This window comes from Chinchilla lanigera, unplaced genomic scaffold, assembly GCF_000276665.1.
Source record: "Chinchilla lanigera isolate Chin_1 unplaced genomic scaffold, ChiLan1.0 scaffold00046, whole genome shotgun sequence".
Lineage (NCBI taxonomy): Eukaryota > Metazoa > Chordata > Mammalia > Rodentia > Chinchillidae > Chinchilla > Chinchilla lanigera.
Window position 1 is genome coordinate 15,159,726 of NW_004955447.1, and position 11,108 is coordinate 15,170,833.

The 11,108-nt window shown below is 41.8% G+C and overlaps 1 protein-coding gene across 1 annotated transcript in view; it reads right to left on the reverse strand.

Moving 5' to 3' along the window:
- Positions 1-135, reverse strand: part of LOC102009124 — a 41,928-nt gene extending 41,793 nt beyond the window's left edge. Inside the window, exon 1 of the mRNA XM_013518482.1 lies at positions 101-135. Within this exon, the coding sequence (XP_013373936.1) occupies positions 101-135 (35 nt within the window). The remainder of the gene's footprint in view (positions 1-100) is intronic.
- Between the last annotated feature and the right edge of the window lie 10,973 nt (positions 136-11,108).

Here is an 11,108-nt window from a genome sequence, read left to right on the forward strand (position 1 = left end):
CCGCCCGCACCTGCGCGTGCAGACCCCGAGCCCCCACCTGCGCTGCCCAGACGCGCGCGTGCCGGGCGGGGGCGTCCCCGCTGTCTCTCTCGCCCGCTACCTTAACGTTAAAGTCGAGGGTTCCTCTACAAACATGCACGCGTCACCTTCTCCCCCGCAACTTATCTTTGTTTCATTTAAAGACCTTCGAGCTCCCCACTTGCAGCGGGCCCCACCCTGGGTGCCCGTGGGGAACGGCTTTGGGGAGCCAGGGCTGGGGGGCTGGGGTGAGCCCGGGCGCCCCCCCCCCCCGTGTTTCTGGGGGCGTCCCCCTGCTTGCGACGGTGCCTTGAACCCGCTGCACCGCTGTAGCCTGGCTGGACATCACAGCCACGGACATACTGCTACGGGGTGGAATTCTTGTCTGAGAACACGGCGTCCTGAATTTAACAGTGAATTTATTTGTACAACTTGGAAAAAGTAGGACGTGTAAACATGATCTTAATCCTTCCGACGGCACCATTTAAAATAGAGAGTTGTATTCCTGAAGGTGTAAAAATAGACTCCACATTTACGTGACTCTGTGAATCATAGCGCACTGTGAAGTATACATCCTCCTGGAGCATGCATCACTCGGTCAAGGTGCCACTGAAATAACAAGCGGCTGTCTTCGCAGCGGAGATCGCGGAGGAGTGCGCTCGGGTAGGAAGAAGCAGAGCGCCGTAACGAGGCCTAGAGGCAGAGCCTGCCGGGCCGCAGAGCTGAGGTCCGGGTATCTCATGCAGAAGCACGCAGCCTCCTAATCACGGCTGCCTCGGGACCCCCGTGTTTGGGGATTTCGGATGGTTTTGCTTCCTGAAGAAAAGTCATGCACTAATGGTTAATTTTTCTCCTCACTTTAAAAAACTTAGAGATAGCTCACTATATCAATTAGCACTTTTGACCAGCAAAATAACTATTTTCCTGCTGGAATATGTGATTGTAGCTGAAGCAAATAAAACTTACATGGTGCTCTGGGTGATTGTTTTCAGGTAAATGAATACATAATCCCATTAGACTTTGTAAAATACTTAAAACCCACCCCCACCCCCTTCTTCAAGGTACTCAAGAGGTGAGCATTCGGAAATCCTTGTTCTAGACGTTGTCGGGAGGAGATAGCAGGGCTGGGACTCAGATAAAAGTATCTGTCAGTTCAGGGAATAAAATTACTAAAAACTGGAGAATTTCCTCCGCATGTCCCAAAGTAGATGTTTATGTACCTGGATGTTCTGTGTACTTCAGTAATAAGAAAGCACAGAGCGGAACGTAGTGACATTCTGTATACTTCCCTCGTGTTTTTACAAGTACCGGTCACCACCTTCCCTTCGCTTCCCCTCTGTCCAGACATCTTAAATGTTCCAGCCACCCCCAGCGATAAGCCCCACCTGGGATGGAGGGATTAGGGGGAGTTGGTTCTGCCTCTTGACCACTCTATGGAGCCTGCAGTTTGAAATGGACGTTTTTCAGAGCAGCGACTGGATAGACACCCTGGGCAATTTCTTGCTAGATTTTACTTTGCTTCAGACACCCTGGTGCAAGTGCAAACAGTTAACTGTGGAGTTGTTTTTACTCTTGGCTTCGTTCACCGCGGATTGAGACCTTTCCCTTTTAGGTTGTCGGGTATAATTCCTGTATTCAGCTGGGGTTTTAAGACTTATTTTAATATATATGTTACTATGTTTCACTTATACTATTGGTTTATCTTGTGTGTTGAAAAGAAAGGTTTGTGTTAGTTTCTATTTCTTCTTAGTAGACATCTTTTTGGTCTATGTTTTGTATTATGAGTAACTACTTTGATGATAATGACACACAGCGTATTAACTATTGTTAAATTTTGTTTTGCTTTTTTGTAAAATAAAAAGCTTTAAGCTTCTGATAATTTTAGACGTACAAAGAGTTGCAAAGACAGTACTGGGAGTTCCTGGATACCTTTATCAGGCATGCCCTAATGCAAGCATCTCACACAGCCGCGGCACAAGGATCAAAATCAGAATTTAAGATTACTTCAGTAAATACTATTGATGGAACTGCAGACCATTTAGATTTCTCCAGTATTTCCACTTTATGTTTTGTTTTTCCACTTTATGTTGTTTTTTTTATTTTTGGTTTTTTTCCAGTACCGGGAATCGAACTCTGGACCTTGCGCTATGCCAGGCAGGCGCTGTGCCGCTGAGCTAAATCCCAAGCCCCTAATATTTTTGTTTCAGGATCTAACTCAGGATACTAACTGCCTCTGGCTGTCACTCCTCCTTTAGTCAGCTGTAGCTCCTGAAGGTTTATCTTTGTCTCTCATTACCTTGACACTATAGCAGAGTGGTTAAATCTTTTTAAAAACTTCTTCAATCTTAAAACTGTCTAATGTTCTCTCATGACTAGGTTGAAGTTATAGATTTGGGGTACATGACACCAGTTTTGAACATGGAAATGCAGATGTCACTGTAAGATAGTGACTTCATTTCCTTTGGGTATATGCCCAGAAGAGCGACTACTGAGTCATGCAGTTTGTTCTGTTTCTAATCTCTTTGGGAATTTCCATATTGTTTTCCACAATGGCTGATGCCAATCTCTATTTCCACCAACAATATACATAAAAATTCTCTTTTCTTCACACCCTTTCTTACATTCATTACCCTTTGACTTTCTGGTAGTAGTCATCCTAACAGGTGTGAAGTAGTATCTCATAGTGGTTTTATTTTCATTTCCCTGATGATTAATGACGTTGATCACCTTTTCATATGCCTTTTAGTGATTTTTATGTTTTCTTCAAAGAAATGTCTATGGATATCTAAGCCATTTTAAAATCAGGCTATTTGTTTCCTCACTATTTGAGTTGCATGAGTCTTTTATAAATTTTGATTATTACTCTCTACCAGAAATATAGTTTGCAAATATTGCTCCCAATTTGTAGGCTGACCCATTTCATATTGATTGCTTCCTTTGTTGTGCAGGAGCTTTTTTATTTTAAGTTTGATGTTATCCTATTTTTTTATTTTTGCTTTTGTGGCTTGAACTTTCAGTGTGATATCCAAAACATTATGCCATGGCCAATGACCAAGAGGTCTCTTACACTCTCTTTTAGGAATTTTACAGTTTCTGACCTTATATTTAGGTCTTTTATCCACGTTAAGCTGATTTTTGTGCATAGTGTAAGACAAGGACCCTATTTCATTCTTTTACATGTAGAAATCCAGTTTTCCCAGCACCACTTATTGAAGCTATCCTTTCCCCATGATCGCTTCCTGTTCCCCTGGTTGAAAATGAGTTGACCATGTATATTTGGATTTATTTTTGGCTCCCTATTCTATTTCACTGGTGTAGGTGTGTTTTTTATGCCAAGAAGATACTGTTTTGATTACTATAGTTTTGTTATATAAGTTTAAAGCAGAAAGTATAACCCTTCCAACTTTGTTTTCCTTTTTCATAATTTGGTTACTAAGGGTACTTTATGGTTCCACATGGATTTTAGAATTGTTTTCTTCCATTTCTATGAATAATGCTATTGGGATTTTGGAAGACATTGTGTTCAATCTGTAAATTGACTTGGTACATTTCAATAATATTAACTCTTTTGATCCATTATATATTATATCATCCCATTTATTTGTAGCTTCATTTCTTTTTTCAATATTTTTGAAGTTTTAATGTACAGATCTTTCACTTCTGATCAAATTTATTCCTAAGAATTTTATTTGATGCCATCATAAACGGGATATTTAAAAAATTTCTTTTTCAATTAGATCATTATTCATTAGCTGTGTATACAAGGTGACTGATTTTTGTGTTGATTTTGTACCCTGCAACTTTATTGCATTCATTTATTATTTCTAATGGGTTTTGTTTTTTGCATTACTGGAGACTGAGCCCAGGGTCCTCACACTGAGCTGCATGCCAGCCCCTTTTTTATTTTTCGTTTTGAGACAGGGGCTTGGTAAGTCACTAACTTGCCAAGGCTGAATTCAAACTTGCAGTCCCCTGCCTCAGCCTCCCAGAGTGCTGGGATTACAGATGTGCGCCACTACACCTGGCTTCTAACAGTTTTTTAAATGAAATTTTGGAGAATTCTAAAATAAATTTCTATGACCTGGAAATAATTTTAATTCTTCCTTTCCAATTTAGGTAGCTTGTCTTTTTCTTGTCTGCTTTTGGTAGCACTCCCAAAACTGTACTGAGTAGAGGTAGTGAGAGGGGGCATCCTTATGCTGGATTTAGTGGAAGAGCTTTAAGAACTCCCCCTCACAGTGTCACCTGTGAGGTTTTCATACACATGATTTTTAAATGTGGAGTAACTTTCCTCAGGTACCTAAACTATTGAGAGGTTTATTTAAAAAGGATGTTGGACTTTGTGAATGTATTTTGTGTCAGTTGAGATGTTCTTATGATTTATATCTTTCATTCTGTGAATGTGTTGTGTCACATTGATTGGTATATGTTAAACCAGCCTTGAATGCCAAAGATCAATCCAAATTGATCATGATGTATAATCTTTTTGATGTATTGTTAAATTCAGTTGTTAATATTTTATTGAGGACTTTTGCATCAATATTCACTGGAGAAATTGGCCTATGGTTTCCTTTTTTTGATACCTTTTTCTGATTTAGGTATCAGAGTGATGCAGGCCTCGTAACATGTACTTGGAAGTATTCCCTCCACCTCTAGTTTTGAAGGAGTTAGTGGTATTGGAAGTAATTCTCTGCATGTTCCTTAGAGTGCACCTGTGATGCCGTCTGGCTGTGGAGTTCTTTTATAGGGAAGTTTTTCTCTAATCTCTTTTTTGTCATTGATCTCTTACGCTTTCTATTTCTTCCTCACTCAGTCAAGTAAGTTGTATTTTTATAGGAATTTATTTTGGTTATGCAATTTGTTGGCACACAATTGTTTGTAATAGCCCCTTATGACTGTTTGCATGTATGAGGCATCTGTTGTAATCTCTTCATTTTCATTTTTTTATTTTGAGTTTTTTCTCCTTTTGTCTTAGACTAGTTAAGGGCTTGTCAATTTTTTGCTCAAAAATCAATTCTTAGTTTTATTGACTCTGTGGATTTTCTATTAGATTTCTGGTTTTTAGCTAATCTGAGATCTAGTTTATATTTTTTTCAGCTCCCTTGATGCATAATGTTAGATTCTTTCTGGATTTGCTTTTCAATATAGTAAATTATTGTTATAAACTTCCTCTTAGAACTGCTCTTGCTGTATGCCATAGATTTTTTGTTTTTCTTTGGTATCTATCTACCAATCTATCTATCTATTTAATTTAATTTAATTTAATTTTTTTTTGTACTGGGAATCGAACTCATGACCTCAGGCTTGCCAGGCAAGCACTTATGCCGCTGAGCTACGTCCCCGGCCTGTATCAATATATTTTTAAATTTCTGTTTTGATTTCTTTTTTGACCCAGTGGTTATTCAGAAGTATAGTGTTTAATTTCTACATTTAGGTGAATTATCTAGGATTTCCCCCTGCTACTGATTTCTAGTTTCATACTGCTGTGACCTGAAATATTAGGTATTATTGTAACCTTCTAAAATTTGTTCAGAATTGTTGGCCCAACATGCGATCCAGCTTAGAGAATGTCCCATGTGCACTGGGAAGTGTGTATTCTGCAGCTGTTGGACAGAAAGGTCTTCATATGTGTGTCAGATCCATTTGGTCAGAAGCACAGTTCAAGCCCAGTATTTCTGTATTTATTTTCTATTTGTCTATCCTCCACTTAGTTCATCTATCTATTGTTGGAAGTGGGGTATCGCAGTCTCCTACTATTATTGTAGTGCCATCTATTTGTTTTCCTGTTCATTGATATTTGTTTTACTGTGTGGTAGGGTGCTAAGATTGTGGCACCCTATGTGTATTTACAATGATTATGTTCTCTTACTGAATTGTCCCCTTTGACATTAAATAGTGATCTCTATCTCTTGCAGCAATTTCTGACTTGAAGTCTGTTTATCGAATATAAGCATGACCACCCCTGCTGTCTTTTGGCTACCATTCCCATGGAATATCTTCTCTCCTTTCACTGTCAGCCTGTGGATGTCCTGAAAGCTTAAAGAGGTCTCTTGCAGACAGCCTGTAGCTGGATCTTGGCTTTTTCTCAGTTTACTCAGCGGCTCTATGTCTTTTGTCTGGAGAATTTCATCTGTTTATATTCAAGGTTATTGTTCTGGTTGTTTTGTACCTCCTTTGTTTCTTTCTTCCCTTCCTGTCTACCTTTGTGATTTGATAATTTTCTGTTGTGCTAAGCTTTGATTTCTTTCTCTTTGTTGTTTGTACATCTGTTGTTGGTTTTTGTTTTGGGAGTACATGAGATTTATATAAAAATTGTACAGTTATAATGTATTTTATGCTGGTAACGACTTGTGTCACATACAGAAACTAGACTTTTACCTTACCCTTCGCAGTTTATATTTTTGATATCACAGTTCACATATTTTTACACTGTGTATTTCAGGGATTATAGCTGTAGTTCCTCTTGGGTGTTTTTTTTTTTTATTTTTTATTATTTTTTGGTTTTTTGGTTTTTCTCCGGTACCAGGAACCGAACTCACGACCTTGCGCTTGCCAGGCAGGCGCTTTTGCCACTGAGCTAAATCCCCAGCCCCTGGCTGTTTTGTTTTTTAACTTTCAAACTGAAGATATGTATGATTTGTGTGCCACCGTTACAGGATTGACGTGTTCTGGATTTAAATATGTACTTGACTTTCCCAGTGAGTTTTGTATTTTCATGTCTTCAGGTTAGTAATAACTCTTCTTTCATTTCTGCCTGGAAAACTCCTTTAGCATTTCTTATAGGTAGGTCCAGGGGGCTTGAGTTCTCTCACCCTTTGCTTGCCTGTGAAAAAGTTTATTTCTCCTTCATTTCTGAATGATGGTTTGTCTGGGTATATCACGTGGGGCTGGTAGGTTTTTTCTTTCAGCACTTTGAGTATATCACTCATTCTGTCCTGGCTTGCAAGGTTTCTGGTGAGAAATTCAGCGATTCTCTAATGAGAATTTTCTTTTGCATGACTTAGTGCTTTTCTTTACTGCTTTGAAAATTCCCTGTCTTTGACTTTTGACAGTTTGATTACAACATGCCTCAGAGATGAGCTCTTCGGGTTGAATCTATTTGAAGATCTTTGAGCTTCATGGGTCTGGATGTCCATACCTCTCCTAAGACTTGGGGTATTTTCAGCGGTTATTTCAGTAAGTAAGCAATCTCTGTGTCTCTCTCTGTATCTCTCTGTCTCTCTCTCTCTCTCTCTCTCTCCTAGTACTCCCACAATGCAAATACTTCTTAGCTTAATCTTGTGTCACAAGCTCCAGAGCCTACTTTTACTTTCATTCTTTCTCCCACCCACCTCAGTCATTTTTCAAAAGACCTATCTTCAACTTCACAGAGTCTTTCTTCGGCTTCATCTACTCTGTTGTTGAAGCTCTAAATATCGCTTTTCATGAAATTGATTGGCTTTTTCAGTTCTAGTATTTCTGTTTGGTTCTTTTTAATGATCTCTATTTCTGATATGTCTCTCATTCAGATCATGAGTTGGCTTTCCAGTTTTCCCTGACTAGATCCCATCTCCTGTTTCCATCACCTCCCATAATTTTGTTATCTACTTGTGTTCTTTTGTAGCTCATGGAATTTCTGAAGATCATTATTTTGAATTCCCTTTCAGACAATTCATAAATTTTTGTTTGTGGGGAGTCAGTTACTGGGGGATTACTGCGCTCCTTTGCTGATACCACATTTCCTTTCTTTCTCGTGTTTCTTGAGTACTTGTGTGGATATCTGCATATCTGGTGGTGCATTTACCTCTTCCAAACTTTACAGAGTGGCTTTCGTGAGAGACTTTGACCAACAGGTGGGTCTGAGGGTATGAAGTGGGCAGGATATGGTGACTGTGATTCTCAGTGGGCACATCAGGGTCATCTCTGTGCAGCGTCTTCAGTTGCGGTCATGAGCGGCAATGACTGTGGATGCTTCAGTACTGTCGTTGCAGGAGCACGGGGCTGTGACAGGGGTCGCGCAGGTTCCTAGGGCAAGGGCTGTGGAGTCATTCTGTTCTTGTTTTCCTCACACTGGGGAGTCATAGTGGAATAGCTCCCTCTTAGTGTTGTATCTGATGTCACCCAGGCAACCACAGCAGCACTGGAAGCCAGAGTAAAGATGTTTAGAGCAGGTGTGGACCCAGACTTCTAGGTCTGGGGTCTTGTGTAGCCACTGGGAATTGAATAGATTTGCTCTCAAAGTCAGCTTTTCATCATGATGACAAAATACCCGACATAAACAACTTAAGGAAGGCTTCCTTGGCTCACGGTTTAGGATTTTAGTTTATAGTCCGCTAGTTCCATAGCTGTGAGCTGATGTAAGGTGGAACGTAGTGGAAGAATGGCCGGGCGGAGCAGAGCGACTGTCATGGCAGCCAGAGGACAGAAAGGAGAGAAGAGCCAGAGAAGAAGCAGCTGTGGACCAGATGCAGTTGGCAGGGTCACACCCCAGGTCCTCTCCTTTAACCACGCCTATCTCCTGTTTCCAGTAATGCCATAAAATTATGATCCCGTGAATGGGTTCATTCATTTGATGAAGTTGGAGCCTTCACGATCCAATCATTTCCTTGAAAGTCCCATTAGCCTGCAACCAAGCCTACACAAGTTTTGAGGCACATTTCAAATCCAAGCGTAACACCAAAGTATGCATGAATGCAGTTCTCCTATTAAGCTGGGGTTTGCTGCTCTGAGGGCCAGCCCAGCAGCCTGGGCTCGAGGAACCGGGATGGGGTTGTGGTTCTGACCCTGGGCAGGCACAGAACTGGCACGGCTTGTGGGAAAAAATAGTGCTCCAGAGGCTCAAATCCTGAAGAGCATGGCACAGACACAACCTGGGGCCCAGAAACAAGGGGACGTAGTAACACCATGGGCTCTAGAGAATGAGGTGCCTTGTGGTTGTGACTCTGGATCCTGAGGTGTGGAATACCACAGCTGCCCACGTCCTGTGAGGTCAAGTGCTGCAGCAGCAGCAGGAACCCAGGAATGGTTTGGAAATGCTGTGGTTTGGGCCCCATGGGGCAGGGAGCAGGTTGGTGGTGATTCGATCCTTTAGAGAGGCAGGGTGTCTCTCCCGCTCAGACTCTGGAAGTCCAGCCCAGTTCTAGAAAGGGAGGCACTGTGCTTCTCTTTGAAGGTGGAGTAGCAAAGTTCAGCCAAGGCTCTGATGTCCTGGGATGGGACGCAACCATGTCTATGCAGTCACAGAAAGTGCAGTTACATGGTCGATAGAGGCTTTGGATTCCTTGGGGGAAGGGTGCCACATCAACTGAGGTGCTAGGAGGCGCCACTGGTGTAGGGTCCTGCAGGCTCGCAGTGCCCAGGGTGGAGGCTGCCTCACCTACAAGTGTGGGCAGGAAGGTGGGAGAGAGACTGCTGTGGGGTGCAGAGGCCGGGGGTCTCTGAAGGCAGGGCACTGTCCCACCTGTGATACTGTGGACAGAGAGGAGGAGTGGTTGCCTCACTGTGCAGGAGCTCTCAGGCCCTCAGGGGACGAAGCACTGGTGTGATGCTGGTGGTGTGACTGCTCCAGGGGCTCAGGGCGCTGTGTTGCAGAAGAGCAGCTTTAGCTTGGCTATAAGGGGCGGGTGCACCAGGAATTGAGTAGGAAGGATGAAGGGCCTTGTGAAAGCTTCACCTAAAGCATGGGGCATGGCAGCAACTGCACAGCGTTCTACAGGATGGATATGGAGTAGCACGGCCGAGCCTCAAGGACAGGGGTGTAATGGCTACCCACTCCTCGGGTGGCATGCGCTCTAGCAGTGTAACCTTTTTGTTGGTTCCAAGAAGGTATGGAACGGTAACAACACAGGCAGGTAAGTTTTAGGGGTTACGATCTACCTTTCTAGACTTTTAAAAATGCAAAGGTTTTAAAGATTTAGTAGCCTCATCATAGTTCATTCTCAAAAATAGCAGGCAGATGCAATATTAATGCATCAAAACCTAGTACTGTGAAAGAAGAGGGGCATAGCTGAACTTCCCTCTGGAATCCTTCAAAGCAAGACTCCTGGACGCCATCAGAGTTCACTTTCCTGGACTGTCCTGACTGTTTTGCTGGGCAAACTAGGTTTGAAACAATTCCTGTCACCTTCCTCTTGGACCTGGGTGGCCTGACACGGTGGAAGTTTGCAAGTAGGGGGAGGACCAACTCCTTGATGTATCTGATGCCTCCTTCCCTTTCCCAGGGGAGGTTTTGCCTTATTAGAATCATACCAGAGTCTCACAACTGTGTACAGATCTTCCTTCCCAACACTCACCATGTAAAGGAGTGGCTCGCCTTTGGAGAACACATAGAAACTATTCTTGTTTCGCTTATTGGAAATATTGAAGAGTCTGAGCTAATAGCAGAGCATCATAGGAATTTTCCTTCAGCCCTTTTCTAAGCAATTATTTATTTATTTTCATTCTTTTTTTAAAGATTTAACTATGTCTAGAGAAGAATAGGTCATTTCACAGTTTGCCAGCTCCAGCTTTGCCAGACTGCAATCTATCAAGAGTAAAGACACAAAATATTCCATTTCGAGTCTTGGCTGTCCCCTAAGAAAGGTAGTGGCAGACGGTGAAAAGTTGCCAAACCTTCAAAGACAAAAGACATGTTACAAGTTAAATACTGACCCCAAAAAAGGTCACAATTTACACTTCGTACTTTAACTCTGTAATTCGAGGATGAGTTTTCAAACGAACCTGAAAGTCACTAGAATTGAAAATAGGACAAAGATCAAAACTTGTTATAAACAATGTAGCAAAAGAATAAAAATGAGTAGACTGCTTGAAGAACCCACCTATTTGTCATTAGAATAAGGAGAAAATGCAAAATGTAGTAGGTGAAGTACTTCAAAAATCTTCCGAGCACACTCTTAACATTTTTATTATTTATTTATTTATTCATTGTAGCTACTGGGAATCAAACTCAGGACCTCAAGCTTGCCAGGTAGGTTCCTGCACCACGGAGCTGTATATTCGCCCCTCTAAACACTTTTATGCTCTTCATAGTATAGCCCCACTACCTCAATGTAGAATACAAACCAAACCAAATGAAAAAGCTACCATTCCCTGTATCCTTTTTAAGAGAGTAT